Source organism: Pygocentrus nattereri, chromosome 9 (assembly GCF_015220715.1).
Source record: "Pygocentrus nattereri isolate fPygNat1 chromosome 9, fPygNat1.pri, whole genome shotgun sequence".
NCBI classification, from domain to species: Eukaryota; Metazoa; Chordata; class Actinopteri; order Characiformes; family Serrasalmidae; genus Pygocentrus; species Pygocentrus nattereri.
In genome coordinates, this window is record NC_051219.1 from 616624 (window position 1) to 634347 (window position 17724).

At 45.2% G+C, this 17724-nt stretch overlaps 1 protein-coding gene across 5 annotated transcripts in view; it reads right to left on the reverse strand.

The window, feature by feature from the left end:
• LOC108414610 (voltage-gated potassium channel subunit beta-2-like) overlaps positions 1–17724 on the reverse strand; it is a 46201-nt gene that overhangs the window by 13764 nt on the left and 14713 nt on the right. For 4 of the 5 annotated variants that reach the window (XM_037541108.1, XM_037541107.1, XM_037541106.1 and 1 more), the window contains 6 exons: positions 14868–14911; positions 13025–13062; positions 12840–12919; positions 9569–9613; positions 9436–9480; positions 802–845 (listed from right to left, as the gene is read on the reverse strand). In XM_037541108.1, coding sequence (XP_037397005.1) covers positions 802–845; positions 9436–9480; positions 9569–9613; positions 12840–12919; positions 13025–13062; positions 14868–14911 — 296 coding nt within the window. Of the gene's footprint in view, positions 1–801; positions 867–9435; positions 9481–9568; positions 9614–12839; positions 12920–13024; positions 13063–14867; positions 14912–17724 lie in introns of all 5 variants that reach the window. The other variant, XM_037541105.1, reaches the window with a different exon arrangement.

A 17724-nucleotide genomic window follows, 5' to 3' on the forward strand; every position in this document is an offset into this window, starting at 1 on the left:
AACACCTTGACAACCACCTGGAATAACATCATAATGGCCTAGCAACACCTTGACAACCACATATTAATGGCCACATAGTAACACAGTAATGGCTTAGCAACACCTTGACAACCACCTGGGATCACATAACAACAGTCTAGCAACACCTTGACAACCACCTAAGATCACATAGTAATGGTCTTGACATGTTAGCGCCCACCTGGTATAACATAATAACAGCTTAGCAACCACCTTTGGATATCATAGTAATAGCCCAGCAACACCGTAGCAACCACCTGGCATATCATAGAAATGGCCCAGCGACACTTTAGCAACCACCAGGGTTAACCTAGTAATGGCCCAGTGACAGCAACTATTTGAGATATCATAGTAATGGCCCAGCAACACCTTAGCAACCACCTGGTATAACATAATAACATCTCAACAATCACCTGGAATTTCATAGCAATGGCTTTGTCAAGCCAACTAAAAGTTTAATAAACTTTTTACTTCATTATTATTAGTATTATCAATGATTAAAATAGTAATTGTAGTATTTCTATCATTTATTTTTTGTTTTCTAAAAACACTTTAAATACTACAATGTTATACATTTTATTGTTAATTATTTATATAGTATATATTTTAAACTAGGGATCTGAGACTGAGTGAAGAATGGACTGTACATACACACATTTCCTACAAACACTTGTCAAAAATTAAAGTTTAGGATCCATATTTAAATCACAAACTTTACGGAAGGTTTCTGTGTAGCATGCCTAAGATGTCAAAGGTCAGATCAGCGGGAAAATGATGTCATACCTTCAATAATATGCTTCCTTGACAAACCTCTCTCCGTTTCTGCCCTGCAGCAAAAACCGCATTCACTGACAGTGAATTTATACACACACACACACACATATATATATATATATATATATATATATATACTGCTCAAAAAAATAAAAATCATCCTGTCCACTTAGGAAGCAGCACTGATTGACAATCAGTTTCACAGCTGTTGTGCAAATGGAACAGACAACAGGTGGAAATTATTGGCAATTAGCAAGACACACTCAATAAAGCAGTGGTTCTGCAGGTGGGACCACAGACCACTTCTCAGCACCTTTCTGCTTTCTGGCTGATGTTTTGGTCACTTTTGAATGTTGGTGGTCTTTCACACTCGTGGTAGCAGGAGACGGACTCTACAACCCACACAAGGGGCTCAGGTAGTGCAGCTCATCCAGGATGGCACATCAATGCGAGCTGTGGCAAGAAGGTTTGCTGTGTCTGTCAGCGTAGTGTCCAGAGGCTGGAGGCGCTACCAGGAGACAGGCCAGTGCACCAGTAGACGTGGAGGAGGCCGTAGGAGGGCAACAGCCCAGCAGCAGGACCGCTACCTCCACCTTTGTACAAGGAGGAAGAGGAGGAGCACTGCCAGAGCCCTGCAGAATGACCTCCAGCAGGCCACAAATGTGCATGTGTCTGCACAAACGGTTAGAAACCGACTCCATGAGGATGGTATGAGGGCCCGACGTCCACAGATGGGGGTTGTGCTCACAGCCCAACACCGTGCAGGACGCTTGGCATTTGCCAGAGAACACCAGGATTAGCAAATTCACCACTGGCGCCCTGTGATCTTCACAGATGAAAGCAGGTTCACACTGAGCACATGTGACAGACGTGACAGAGTCTGAAGACGGTGTGGAGAGCGATCTGCTGCCTGCAACATCCTTCAGCATGACCGGTCTGGCAGTGGGTCAGTAATGGTGTGGGGTGGCATTTCTTTGGAGGGCCGCACAGCCCTCCATGTGCTCGCCAGAGGTAGCCTGACTGCCATTAGGTACCGAGATGTGATCCTCAGACCCCTTGTGAGACCATATGCTGGTGCGGTTGGCCCTGGGTTCCTCCTTGAAAGGGTTAACTCTGCTCCAACTCTGCTCTAAGCAGACTTTGCCGTAAGCATAGCTACTGTCCTTGGCAGTTTTGCACAAACAACTTGCTCCTCTTATCGGGACAACATTCTGTCCAGAACCATTTGTTCTCTTTCGTAAGTAAGATTATCGTACACAGAGCAGAAGCCCCCCTCCTTTGGGCAGTTCCGGTGGTCCGTGAGTGTCAGCTTAGCATTTCATGACTGTTAGACAACTTATTTGGGTCCACCCTGTTTGCTTGTACGCAACAGGGCAGGACGTGTTTGTATAAAAGAAGGAGTGCCCTTCTTTCTGTGTGCAGAAGACTTAATAAACTCTTTGATTGATTAAGAGAGTCGTTCTGTCTTCTTGCACCGAGCGCGCTCACTGCACTGAGGCTTTCCACGGGACAGGTGATCCACTCTCTGGTTCCTCTTCATGAACGGACCAAAAACGGCCGGTCCTTTCAAATGGTGACCTCCGACGTGTTCTCTTCACCCAGGTAAGTCCAATTAATCGTTTTTGGACCTCTACCTGGTTGTCGAGATCACCTGGGTGTTCAGAGCGAACCGACCTAGCCCTGTCGGGTGGGCGGGAGTACGAGAGTGAGAGTAGAGAGGGTACATTTAAACCTAAGCGCTTAGTGGGAGACAGGGAACGTCCTATAGTGGAAACTCTCAGTACAGCTCTCACTGTATTTTTCCATACTGGGCACGTCGTTCCAACCAGAGCCAGAAGAGACACCGGCTGCATGGATGCGTAGATGTAATTTGGGTTTGTCCAACCTAGCTGGTTGGACCGAAGGTAATCCGCAAATACCCGCATACCCCAGGGAGGGCACTTTCGATGCTGGCTATTTGGGTTCCGCACATCGCATGATTAATGAGGGTATAGGGGATCCTGGATGGGACCTATCTTACATGAATGAAAGCTATAAATCGTGGTATGAAATGAAAAAGGTGTGGGATGAACTGAAGAAAATTTTCACCCCTAAGAAAGTTTTAAAAGCCATTCCTAAACCTAATAAGGCGCAACGTAAGGGTCCGTGCAATTCGAAAACATGTCCTATAACTGACAGGTCGTCCAAGATCACTCCTACAGCCCCTGCGACAACTTTTAGTTTACCGTCACCTTACCGATCACCGCCACCCACCGCGCCGGCGATTTATTCCGATCTCACTGCGTTATCTGTTTCCGCCGCGCCCGACTCCGCTACTAAACCAAAAACCAAACCGAGCCCCCCCGCTACTGACCCCGCGTCCACGGCTTTGGTTAAACTTCCTAGCCTGGGCTCGGATTCAGAATCGGATGGGAATCGAGATCCTGATTATAATCCAGGTACTCGTCCGGACCCGCCTCCGGGTCCTTGGACTCCCACTTTGACTCGTGCCCCCAACCCAGCTATGGCTTGGCACACGGGTCCAGGTGGAGTTGAATACACACCGCCTGACGTAACGACTCTATCTAATATTGTTAAACTATTGCCAGATATTAGTCTCGAACCCGTTCGCTGGGTCGCAACTTTGATAAAATTAGTTCGATGTCAGCAATTGGGTGGTCCTGACTTCCGCCTAATTCTTAGCCTGGCAATGGGTCAACAATATGACGAACTTGAACTCATCAAACACGTACCCATATTAAATCCGAGTAACGACAACCCTGTGAACACGAGAAAGCGAACGAAAACTTTAACTCTCCGTAGCGATACAAAAGCTAAAGCTGAAGCTGCTGGTGGTGACCCACACGCGGAATCCACGACCTTTGTCACGACTAAAGTGGATTATGTTTGGGCTGAACATGATGCGTTGTCCATTTTACAAGAGACATTGACAAAATATCTTGTCGGGCGTAAACAAGCCACACAGGACCTAACTCAACTCACTTCGTGCAAGCAGGAGGGGGGGGAGCCCGTCTTTAAATTTTGGGAGCGTTTTCTCAATGTATGGACGTTGCAGGGTAATATGGAAGTTGACGGCGATCAGCCTAATGTTATGTTGATTAACACGTTCTTGAACAATTGTCGTGCTGAGTATCAACAAATGTTAAAGTTACAACTTACAGATCGCAGCAATATGAAAATAAAGAATGTGGGAAAAAAAAACTGCGCACCATGGAGGCTGATGGCCTGTTTGACTTGGCCACTAATACAGCTCTCCTCCAATATCAAAACTACTCTGCTGCTGGTGCGAGTTTCCCTACTCAGGGCTATAGAAGGGCCCAGAATACAGATCGAAAACATGGCAGATGCCATTATTGTGGCAAGGAGGGTCATTGGAAGCTCGAATGTAAGAGACGCATGAGGGATGAAAGATCTAGGGGGCAGTTTCAGTTTCCTCCTCCTCCTCCTCCTCCTCCTCCTCCTCATAATGTTTAGGGCTGCCCACAGAGTTTGGCTCCGAGCGATGAAGCTTTGCAGACAGCATGTCTGAGCGCCACTTTCACTTCTCTGTTGAATCATGACCTTCCCGTTGTGTCTCTCAATGTATCTGGTGTTGATTATAATTTTCTCATTGATACCGGCGCCACGCTCTCTTCGCTCGGACCCAGCTATGAGGGGCCTTTATCATCTAGAATCACTAGCTCTGTGGGTATTACAGGACAGCCCTTCTCATCTCCGTATACGCCCCCACTTCAGGTTGTATGCGACGCAGTGCGATTTACTCATTCTTTCGTGTTCATGCCAGATTGTCCCTTTAACCTTATGGGGCGGGATTTAATGAGTAAACTTGGTCTATCCCTATCCTTTTCTGGTTCGCGCATGACCGTGTCCACGGGAGATTTCAATCGCGATCTCAACATCGGCAATAAATCCTTTAAATCACCTGTGTCTGCTCTGCTGTCTGTCTCACATGCCACAGAGGTTCCTGAGCCTCTGCGTTCTATACCACACACTGTTTGGGCTGCACATAGGGATGATGTTGGCAGGGTTGACTGTAAACCATATGAGGCTACTCTAAAAAGCTCCACTCCTGTTTTTGTTAAACAATACCCTTTGCCCGAGCACAAACTGTGTGGTATAGACTCTATTCTACAGAAACTTCTTTCTCTAGGTGTGGTCGTCCCATGTCAAAGTGCGTATAACACACCGATTAACCCAGTCCCCAAGCCGGACGGTTCTTGGCGATTCACTCAAGATTTTCGACGCCTTAATGACGCTATCGTGCCTATCGCCCCAATTGTGCCTGATGTCTCTTCGATATTGACCTCCATTCCGTGTCAACACGCATTTTTTACTGTCTTAGACGTTAGTTCTGCTTTTTTCAGCATTCCTGTTGAACCTGACACCCAGCCGATTTTCGCTTTCACTCATCGTCAACGCCAATACACGTGGTCTCGTTTGCCGCAAGGTTACTGCGACTCGCCTGCGGCGTTCGCCGCGTCGCTCCGAGACCTCATTTCTGACCTTTCCCTCCCCGGGGGTGCTGTGCTCCTGCAGTATGCAGATGACCTTCTGATTTCGGCCCCTGACAGCTCCACGTGCACTGAGGCATCTAAACTGGTCCTCATGCGCTTGGCTACACTGGGCTTCAAGGTTTCACTAAAGAAACTGCAGTTCTGCCTACCCCGGGTCCAATATCTGGGTCATGAACTATCTCAAGGTCAACGCCTCCTCTCCGCTGACCGAGTGTCATGCATCACGCAGCTTCCCAAGCCCGCCACCAAGCAGGCTATGATGTCTTTCCTCGGCCTCATCAATTACTGCAGACAGTGGATTCCTGACTGCTCCGCGCATGACAAAACACTACGTGCCTCCTTCACTCATGAACAGGCCATGACTCATCGCCTCACATGGACTACAGCCATGAACTGTGCATATTCTGCTCTACTGTCCTCACTGCAGTCAGCACCAGCCTTGGGCCTGCCCAACTACGCTCTGCCATTTCACCTGTGGGTGTCGGAGTCCGGGGGCACTGCTGCTGCGGTTCTGGCTCAGCCCCACGGGGGAGGTTTGCGCCCTTGCGCATATTATTCTAAAACATTGGACGTTACGGCCCGAGGCCTTCCGTCCTGTCTCCGAGCGGTCGCGGCGTGCGCACTAATGGTACAGGATGCTGAAAAAATCGTCCTAGGTCATGACTTGACCATACACACCTCTCATCAGGTCTGTCAGCTCCTAAATAACTGTTCTACACAGCACTTGTCTGCTCAGCGGCGTGCAGGCTATGAGAACATTTTGTTGAACACCGAAAACCTCACTGTGCGTCCGCACTCCTCACTAGATACTGTCTCTTCCGCTTTAATGCGTTTACTTCTGTTACCACACGACGCCTCCAGTCCCACTCTAGACATGCATGACTGTGAGACCCGTCTGGCTGGTGAAACTTCTATTCGCCCTGACGTGTCTTCCACCCCGTTGCCTTCTGGCCTGGCATTTTATGTTGATGGATCATGTTCCAAGCCATCGGATGGCGTATTTCTCTGCGGATACGCTGTTTGCGCTGCCCCTGACACGGTCATTGAGTCCTTTTCTCTACCTTTCACTTCGGCCCAGGCGGCTGAATTGTACGCTATCACGCGCGCTTGTATCTTGGCTCAAGACCAAGATGTTACTATATACACGGACAGCCGTTACGCTTTTGGCGTAGTTCATGATTTTGGGGGAATCTGGCATCAACGCGGTTTCGTTACTACTGATAACAAACCCATTTCCCATGCGTCGCTTATCGAGGACCTGATCAGGGCTAGCTTCCTGCCCTCCCGACTGGCCGTTGTTAAAGTTCGCGCTCACCAGCGTAGTAGCGACCCTGACTCTGTTGGTAACAATACCGCCGACTCTGCCGCAAAACGCGGAGCTCTTCATGGCCCCACTTGCCCTTTTATGAACTCGGCTTCCTTCTCCTGTGCTGCACTCACGGTTGACTTACTTCCTGGTCTTGATCTTGACTGTATTCAGGCCACCGCCTCAGACTCTGACATCAAGCATTGGCTATCATCGGGCTACGATCCAGCCACCAAACCGCTGTGCGACGCCCGGGGCAGGCTGTGCCTGCCCGCACATTGTGTTCCATTCCTCGTTCCCGATTTTCATGGTATTTCGCATCGGGAACGAAGAGGGGTAAAGCGTGACATGTCCGAATTGTTTTGCATTCACAATTTGAACTCTGCCGTTGATCGCATATTAGACCGTTGTCTTACATGTGCACAGAATAACCCAAAACCGGCCGGACCGCACCAAGTTCTTCCTAAACCGGAAACACCTTTTCAAGAATGGCAAATCGATTTCACACACATGACGACTGTAGGGCCATACAAATATTTATTGGTCTTAATAGATAAATTTTCTCGTTGGACAGAGGCGTTCCCATGCAATAAAGAAAATGCAAATACAGTCGTGACAAAACTATGCCAAGAAATCATACCGCGTTACGGTGTCCCCTTAGGAATAGACTCCGACAAAGGCACACCGTTCACCTCCAAAGTCACACAGATGCTCGCGAAGCACCTGAGCATAGACTGGGCTTTCCACATCCCCTATCACCCTCAATCCTCGGGTATGGTTGAAAGGGTTAATCGGACTATAAAAGGGCGGTTACGAAAGGCCATGCAGACGCAGAACACTACTAATTGGGTGAAGGTTTTACCTGTAGTTTTGGCCGAACTACGGATGGCGCGCACAGACACTCTGGGTGGTCTGTCGCCATATGAAATTGTCATGGGACGTCCGTTCCCCCTCCCATGGCGTCAGAAAACGGCTCTGGGGGGAACGGCGGACTTGGATGTGCGTCGCAGCGAGTACACCGCAGGGTTGTTAACTGTTCTGAATGAATACTGGGAGAGGGTCAACCAAACTATCACAAACCCTCCCAAGGTCCCAACTCATGCTTTTAAGCCGGGCGATCAGGTATTGGTCAAGAAATTTGAGAGAAAGTGTTTTTCAGACTCCCCTTTCTCTGAACCCACTACTGTACTCGCTGTCACACGCATGGGGGTATTAACTGATCTTTTTCCACAGTGGATTCATGCCTCCAGATGTCAGTCAGCCCCGCAGTGATGTATATACATGTTAGACGTCTAACTATTTCTGTTTCCTATCTCTAACCTGTCCTGTGTTACAGAAGTATGTTGCAACTAATATTAATCCTGTGCCTGGTGGAACGTGCTGGCGGATCCCCCATGGATAACGTTTTCTGGCAGTATGCTAACTGGACTGCCAAGCAGTACACCAACGACTCCTGCTACGTGTGCCACCTGATGCCCTCCAGTGTGAACAAGCACTCCATGGTCACGGCCCCCCAGGATCTCTCTGCTACTCTGCAGGCGATGCCTCATGGAAAGGGTCTATGCGCTGGCCTCCGCGATGCGACCCCCGCGGCCTGTATACCAGCCTCTCATCTCCAGCACCAACCATATGTATGTGTGTTCTCACGCACCACTGTGACTCGCCCGGTTATGCCTCACCAATTGGTGAAGCATAAAAGAGGGGAATGAAAGGGTTAACTCTGCTCCAACTCTGCTCTAAGCAGACTTTGCCGTAAGCATAGCTACTGTCCTTGGCAGTTTTGCACAAACAACTTGCTCCTCTTATCGGGACAACATTCTGTCCAGAACCATTTGTTCTCTTTCGTAAGTAAGATTATCGTACACAGAGCAGAAGCCCCCCTCCTTTGGGCAGTTCCGGTGGTCCGTGAGTGTCAGCTTAGCATTTCATGACTGTTAGACAACTTATTTGGGTCCACCCTGTTTGCTTGTACGCAACAGGGCAGGACGTGTTTGTATAAAAGAAGGAGTGCCCTTCTTTCTGTGTGCAGAAGACTTAATAAACTCTTTGATTGATTAAGAGAGTCGTTCTGTCTTCTTGCACCGAGCGCGCTCACTGCACTGAGGCTTTCCACGGGACAGGTGATCCACTCTCTGGTTCCTCTTCATGAACGGACCAAAAACGGCCGGTCCTTTCACTCCTAATGCAGGACAATGCTAGACCTCATATGGCTGGAGTGTATCAGCAGTTCCTGCAAGATGAAGGCATTGAAGCTATGGACCGGCCCGCCCGTTCCCCAGACCTGAACCCGATTGAGCACATCTGGGACATCATATCTCGCTCCATCCACCAATGCCACGTTGCACCACAGACTGTCCAGGAGTTGGCGGATGCTTTAGTCCAGGTCTGGGAGGAGATCCCTCAGGAGACCATCCGCCACCTCATCAGGAGCTGCCCAGGCATTGTAGGGAGGTCATACAGGCACGTGGAGGCCACACACAATACTGAGCCTCATTTTTGACTTGTTTTAAGGACATTACATCAAAGTTGGATCAGCCTGTCATGTGTTTTTCCACTTTAATTTTGTGTGTGACTCCAAATCCAGGCCTCCACTGGTTAATAGGTTTGATTTCCATTGATGATTTTTGTGATTTTGTTGTCGGCACATTCAACTTTGTACAGAACAAAGTCTTCAATGAGAATATTTCATTCATTCAGATCTAGGATGTGTTATTTGAGTTCCCTGTCTTTTTTTGAGCAGTGTATATATATATATATATATATATATATATATATATAAGTATATTTATGTCAGTGTATGAACGCAGGCAGTGTCCCACTCACTGTCCACCCCAGTAGATCTTTGTGGTGATTACAAAGCTGGAACGTCTACAGAGAAAAATAAACAAACCCATCACACAGACCGTAAACACACAGACACATAAAACATGCAGAATGTGAATCCATAAGCACACACCTCCACCCCTTCTTCTTTATGATGCTGCCCAGGACAGTCTCTGCCCTGCAGAGGAAGTGAGAGACAATAGAACATCAAACAAAAGGCTGCAGAGAAGAAGAGAAAAAAAGGAAAAAAATCCATGGTTTTAAATCTAATCTCAAAGTATCCACATATATATTAGGCTTTTCCACACATAAACCTGAGTATGGATCTGAGGGGACCTTCATGCTGGAACAGCAGCGAGACTTTATCAGAACAGAAGGTCCAGAACTTTAGAATATATAATTAGAATTTTGAATGTCCACCTTCCCACTTACTCCCTTGGAGAGCACTCAGACAGGACTGGAAGAAGAATCTACTGCATGTCTGTCAATGTCTGGACCTATATGATATAAAAGGAAACCTCCTTCATGGTTAATGGGAGGTCATGAGTTACAAGGGGACTGTGTTACAGGTAAGAATATGAGGGGGCTCCTTTACACTGTAAAAGCAAGACTATGATGGGATTCTTTTTCATTGTAAACACAAGACTAAGAGGGGATTCATTTACTTGTAAAGATACGACAATGAGGGGACTGCTTGTACCTGCAAGACCTTGTTTCTCATTATGAGCCATCACGACCACTCAGATCCCAGAGTGCTGGCTTATTAATAGTCCCCAAAATTCCTAAGGCTGCAGCTGGGGGAAGAGCTTTTTCTTATAAAGCCCCCAAACTCTGGAATGATCTTCCAGAAACTGTTCGGGACTCAGACACAGTCTCAATCTTTAAGACTAGGCTGAAAACTCACTTGCTCAGTTTAGCTTTTGGTAGCTAATGTTCCCCCTAGATAAAGGCAGCAGATCCAGGGGTCCATGGACACAGGGAATTATAGTAAACTGAGACGCTGGTGCTGTCGTCCAGCTGCTCGCACGCGGTCACTCAGGTTTGTGGACGGTGGAGCGGAGGGATGCCGAACTGTCTCAGAGTGCTGCCGTGTCTGTGTGTCCTTCTGGTTCTCTCCTGTTAGTGAAGCTGTCATAGTCAGATCTGCCGGAGTCGTTAGCCACACTCTGGAAATGTTTACATTCCCTGTTTATGTACAAACGGATAGAATAAAACTAATTCTCTCTCCCTGCTTTCTTTCTGAGTATACAATCACCCACATGTCCGGCTGGACACTGAAGGACGACCGACTGTCGAGCCCTCCTGCTGCCAACTTCAGACCAGCTGCCCACACCCCAGCTGCCACCACCTGCCTTGGACTAGCTGCCCACCCTACACTGATGTTCTCATGGACTCCTAGTTATTCCTACTATCAATATTACTGCTATTAATATTAGTAGTATAATCACTCTGTAGGTAGTCTGACCAGAGGAGGACGGGTCCCCCCTGGTGAGCCTGGTTCCTCCCAAGGTTTCTTCCTCAGTTCTGAGGGAGTTGCCACTGTCACCTCTGGCTAGCTCACCAGGGTTTTTTACATTCTTGTTAAAACTCTGTCTTTTCTGGAATTCTGTGAAGCTGAGACAACATCCATTGTAAAAAGCATTATGCAAATAAATTTGATTTGACTGCTTTACATTGTAAAGATAAGACTATGAGGGGACTACTTTACATTGTTAAGATAAGACTATGAGAGGACTGCTTTACATTGTAAAGGTAACACTATGAGGGGACTACTTTACATTGTAAAGATAAGACTATGAGAGGACTCCTTTACATTGTAAATATAATACTATGAGGGGGCTCATTTACTTGTAAAGATAAGACTATGAGAGGGCTCCTTTTACATTGTAAAGATAATACTATGAGGGGAATCCTTTACATAGTAAAAACAAGAATATGAGGGGACTCTTTTATATTGTAAAGATAAGACTGTGAGAGGAGTCCTTTACATTGTAAATACAAGACTATGAAGGGCCTCTTTTACTCATAAAGATAAGACTACGAGGGGACTACTTTACATTGTAAAGATAAGACTATGAGGGCACTGCTTTACATCGTAAAGATAAAACTATGAGGGGATTCCTTTACATTGTAAAAACAAGAATATGAGGGGAATCCTTTACATAGTAAAAACAAGAATATGAGGGGAATCCTTTACATAGTAAAAACAAGAATATGAGGGGACTCTTTTATATTGTAAAGATAAGACTATGAGAGGAGTCCTTTACATTGTAAACACAAGACTATGAAGGGACTCCTTTGCTCATAAAGATAAGACTATGAGGGGACTGCTTTACCTTGTAAGGATAAGACTATGAGGGGGCTCCTTTACAATGTAAAGGTAAGATTGTGAGGGGACTGCTTTACATTGTAAAGATAAGACTATGAGAGGACTGCTTTACATTGTAAAGATAAGACTATGAGGGGGCTCCTTTACAATGTAAAGGTAAGACTGTGAGGGGACTGATTTACATTGTAAATACAAGACTATGAGAGAAGTCCTTTACATTGTAAACACAAGACTATGAAGGGACTCCTTTGCTCATAAAGATAAGACTATGAGGGGACTGCTTTACATTGTAAAGATAAGACTATGAGGGGGCTCCTTTACAATGTAAAGGTAAGACTGTGAGGGGACTGATTTACATTGTAAATACAAGACTTTGAGAGAAGTCCTTTACATTGTAAACACAAGACTATGAAGGGACACCTTTACATTGTAGAGAAAAGACTATGAGTGGACTCCTTTATATTGTAAAGATAAGATTATAAGGGGACTCCTTTATATTGTAGAGATAAGACTATAAGGGGAATCCTTTACTTTGTCGAAATAAGCCTATGAGGTGGCTGCTTTGTAAAGATAAAGCTATGAGGGGACTCTTTTACATTGTAAACACAAGACTACAATGGGCTGCTTTACTTTGTAAAGATAAGACTATGAGGGGACTCCTTTACATTGTACCACCATAGCGGTGGGCAGTTCTAACCACAGCGCCCAGGCAGCAGTTGGGGGTTAGGTATCTTGCTCAAGGGCACTTCGGTCCCATGCTGTAAGCTCAGCGGATCAAATCAGCAACCTTCCGGTCACAGGGCTGGAACACTAAACTCATAGGTAGTCATACGCATTGGCTCATGCTGGTTAATGCTACCCCCAATTGCTCCCCGGGCGCCGTGGATAGGGCTGCCCACCGCTCCGGGCAAGTGTGCTCACTGCCCCCTAGTGTGTGTGTGGTGTTTCACTTGCATGGATGGGTTAAATGCGGAGATGGAATTTCCCCGGTTGTGGGATCAAAACAGTATCACATACTTAATGTGTAAGTACTCACTGTCATCCTTTCTTCACTCTGAGAGAAAAAGAAACTGACCTTCCTGAGGCGTAGATCTCTGCTGTGTCGAACAGGTTCACACCATTCTCGTACGCTACAGTCAACACACTCTCTGCCACCTGAAACCCACACAGGAATCCATACAGCAAAGCTCTTATAACGTTTAGAACCCAAGACAAAATTAATGGGACAGTGCAGGAGAGAGAGACGGAAACAGAACTAACCTCATCAGAAACCTGAGACCCAAATGTTACCCAGGTACCTGAAACACATACAAACTCATAATTGCATATATCACACAAATAGTTTGCCATGGCACTTTGTCAAATGAAGACTTTTTGGTGGTCGTCACAAAAAAATGTGATGTTTTCATGACAAAACTTTTTTTCAATAAACTTTCTACTTTTTTTTTTTGGGGGGGGGGGGGGGGGGGGGGGAGTACAAAGTTTATGTTTTGGTTCCTGAGGTTAAGATTATATTTAAGTTTAGGTTACTCGCAAGAGTTCATGTTATTGAGGTTAAGGCCCAATCCCATTTCACCCCTCACTCCTACCAATCAGCCCCACCCCTCTGTTTTGTCTGTTCTCGCACAGGGGTAGGGTGTCCCAATTCTTGTTGAGATAGAGGGGTAGGACAAAATGTTGGGGTTACATGATCTTCTAAACTGAGGTTTTTCAGAGACTCTAAGCAGAGTGTTATAAGGAAAAATGAAAAAAAAAACTGTTTTATTTGTCTTGGGGGCATACGCCGTCAGCATTGCACCATCAGATCTGTACACCTGCATGGAGAATCTCTTGCGTCCCTGTTGGTTGGTCCCTGGTGTTGATCATCCCAAGCAGAGTTGTATTGCATTTCAGCAGTCTGTTAGCCAGCGACAGAGATGTGAATTGTCTGTGGTTACAGTTCTGCCCTTGCCCAGGTATGGTTCCAGGAGTTTCATTATCACATTCTCAGACACTCTTTCTCCCTTGGGACGGGGTCCTTTCCCAAATATGGAATGGACCTGCACATGTACTTGGTATTCAAGTTGGAAGCAACCCAAAACTTAATTCCAAATTTGGCTCTGATGCGATGTACTGTAAGAATGGACAGTTGACCTTGGTAGGAAACAGCTGCTCATCAACAGTAACACGTTGTTCTGGCTTGTAACACTTGTTGCAGTTATGTACAAATCGTTGCTGCATAATTTCTTTGTAGCGGTCACATGACATCATCTCCTTGAGACACGGCACGATTTAGTAGTACGGTATAACTGTATCCAGAAATGGTGTTTATAATGATAGATATATATATAATGATAAAAAAAAATACATGCGGTGCAAAACATTTTTATTTTTAATTTACTGTAGAAAATCAAATATATTGATGATAATGATATTGAGATATTACACTAACAACAACAATCAGTATATTATATATTTATATATTTACAGACAGGGAGAGAAAGATAGATGTTACTACTAGTTACTGGATGCACCACAGAGCTGCTGCTTCAGTGCTTCTCTGTGAATTAACATAATAGAGGTTGACTTATGGTCCTGCTAATTGCTGGCAAGAAGGTGGGGTGATGTCCTAAGGATCCTGAAACCTTAGTCATGCTAGTATTAAGGTCGTTTCAGTGTATTTTGGTCATTGGTCATAAAAATCACTAGTAGTGCTGATGCCTCATTAGCTAGCTAAATTTCCCATTCCACCTTAAATGGTGCAGCAGATACATTCTGGCACCTCAGGCACCTGCCCCCAGGGACCCGATGAGGAGCTGAACTTTCCCCTCCTCTGCTGTCACTGCAGACGGGCAGGGTCGCCTACAGAGCGGCGCTAGTAGCTGTTAATGAAGAGATGCTCTTTTATTAGAGGATCTCAGCCACTACCCTGTAGCTCGGCTCCAAAAAACAACACTCGAATACGAGGGGCAGGGGTAAAAATAAGAAATGGGACTGGGCCCAAGACTAGAGTTAGGCTTCGACTTTAATTACAGAGATTATCCTTAGCTGTAAATGTAGCATTGTTGGCTACAGTAATATAGAAGTCAGTGACCAACATGGTTTATGTGTTTGAGAAACTTACCCAGTCCCATACAAGACACTCTTAAGCCACACTTTCCCAGATTCCTGCAAAACAACCACCACAGTCCAGCATCAGTAATCGATCAGTGGGTATGATTTTTCAGCTGCTGATCAATATATTTACAGAGCAAACACAAGGCTTAGAGCATTAATAATGAAGGCAAATACACTTTCCCATCAATAATCAGTGAGGTAACACAGCAGTCATGGCTGGACCAAAGGATCAATCAAGCTGTGGGAAAGGTCTTAAATTACCTTCCCATGGTAACTGCCTACCATTACACCAAATCTGCTGGAATAACCAAAGCATGGTTACCACGGTAACCCCAAAATATCAGTTTAGCGTGGATGAGCCAGTTTGGTGTGGAAGAACTTGACCGGCCTGCACAGAGTCCTGACCTCGTCCAACATCAGTGTCTGACCTCACAAATGTGCTTCTGGAAGAACGGCCAAAAATTCCCATAAACACTCCTAACCCTTGTGGAAAGCCTTCCCAGAAGAGCTGAAGCTGTTATAGCTGCAAAGGGTGGGCCGACATCATATTAAACCCTATGGGTTAAGAATGGGACATCACTCAAGTTCATATGCGAGTGAAGCCAGAAGACCGAATACTTAATACAGTGTATTGACAGTAGTGCCTATACTTTTACACGACTGTATGTAAAACAAAGTAGAGCTGCGCTGTGTAGTGATTGTTGTAGTCGGACTCACTGAGCTAAGACACTCTAAACACTGATGATTACCATCTCCATCACTGACAGTCTGAGGGCCTCAGTGCTACAGGAGTTTACTGACCCATGAGCTCCTCAACCGCTGTCAAACTCAGTTATGTAGAGTATGAATAAGTAGATACAGTACAGACCACACACACCACATATCCACTCATCACACAGAAGAGCACACTGAGAGATCAGAAACTAATAAGAAACTGTAGAATGGACTCGGTTTATATCACAATACCTACATTTAGAGTCGGTTATTCATTCAGCCTAACGAGAAACTGTAGAACGGACTCGGTTTATATCACAATACCTACATTTAGAGTCGGTTATTCATTCAGTCTAATGAGAAACTGTAGAACGGACTCGGTTTATATCACAATACCTACATTTAGAGTCGGTTATGCATTCAGCCTAACGAGAAACTGTAGAACGGACTCGGTTTATATCACAATACCTACATTTAGAGTCGGTTATTCATTCAGCCTAACGAGAAACTGTAGAACGGACTCAGTTTATATCACAATACCTACATTTAGAGTCGGTTATTCATTCAGTCTAATGAGAAACTGTAGAACGGACTCGGTTTATATCACAATACCTACATTTAGAGTCAGTTATTCATTCAGTCTAATGAGAAACTGTAGAACGGACTCGGTTTATATCACAATACCTACATTTAGAGTCGGTTATTCATTCAGCCTAACCAGAAACTGTAGAACGGACTCGGTTTATATCACAATACCTACATTTAGAGCCGGTTATTCATTCAGCCTAACGAGAAACTGTAGAACGGACTCGGTTTATATCACAATACCTACATTTAGAGTCGGTTATTCATTCAGTCTAACGAGAAACTGTAGAACGGACTCGGTTTATATCACAATACCTACATTTAGAGTCGGTTATTCATTCAGTCTAATGAGAAACTGTAGAACGGACTCGGTTTATATCACAATACCTACATTTAGAGTCGGTTATTCATTCAGCCTAACCAGAAACTGTAGAACGGACTCGGCTTATATCACAATACCTACATTTAGAGCCGGTTATTCATTCAGCCTAACGAGAAACTGTAGAACGGACTGGGTTTATATCACAATACCTACATTTAGAGTCGGTTATTCATTCAGCCTAACGAGAAACTGTAGAACTGACTCGGTTTATATCACAATACCTACATTTAGAGTCGGTTATTCATTCAGCCTAACGAGAAACTGTAGAACGGACTCGGTTTATATCACAATACCTACATTTAGAGCCGGTTATTCATTCAGCCTAATGAGAAAATGTAGAACGGACTCGGTTTATATCACAATACCTACATTTAGAGTCGGTTATTCATTCAGCCTAACGAGAAACTGTAGAACGGACTCGGTTTATATCACAATACCTACATTTAGAGCCGGTTATTCATTCAGTCTAATGAGAAACTGTAGAACGGACTCGGTTTATATCACAATACCTACATTTAGAGTCGGTTATTCATTCAGTCTAATGAGAAACTGTAGAACGGACTCGGTTTATATCACAATACCTACATTTAGAGTCGGTTATTCATTCAGCCTAACCAGAAACTGTAGAACGGACTCGGCTTATATCACAATACCTACATTTAGAGCCGGTTATTCATTCAGCCTAACGAGAAACTGTAGAACGGACTGGGTTTATATCACAATACCTACATTTAGAGTCGGGTATTCATTCAGCCTAATGAGAAACTGTAGAACGGACTCGGTTTATATCACAATACCTACATTTAGAGTCGGTTATTCATTCAGCCTAATGAGAAACTGTAGAACAGACTCGGTTTATATCACAATACCTACATTTAGAGTCGGTTATTCATTCAGCCTAATTAGAAACTGTAGAACGGACTCGGTTTATATCACAATACCTACATTTAGAGCCGGTTATTCATTCAGCCTAATGAGAAACTGTAGAACGGACTCGGTTTATATCACAATACCTACATTTAGAGCCGGTTATTCATTCAGCCTAATGAGAAACTGTAGAACGGACTCGGTTTATATCACAATACCTACATTTAGAGCCGGTTATTCATTCAGCCTAATGAGAAACTGTAGAACGGACTCGGTTTATATCACAATACCTACATTTAGAGTCGGTTATTCATTC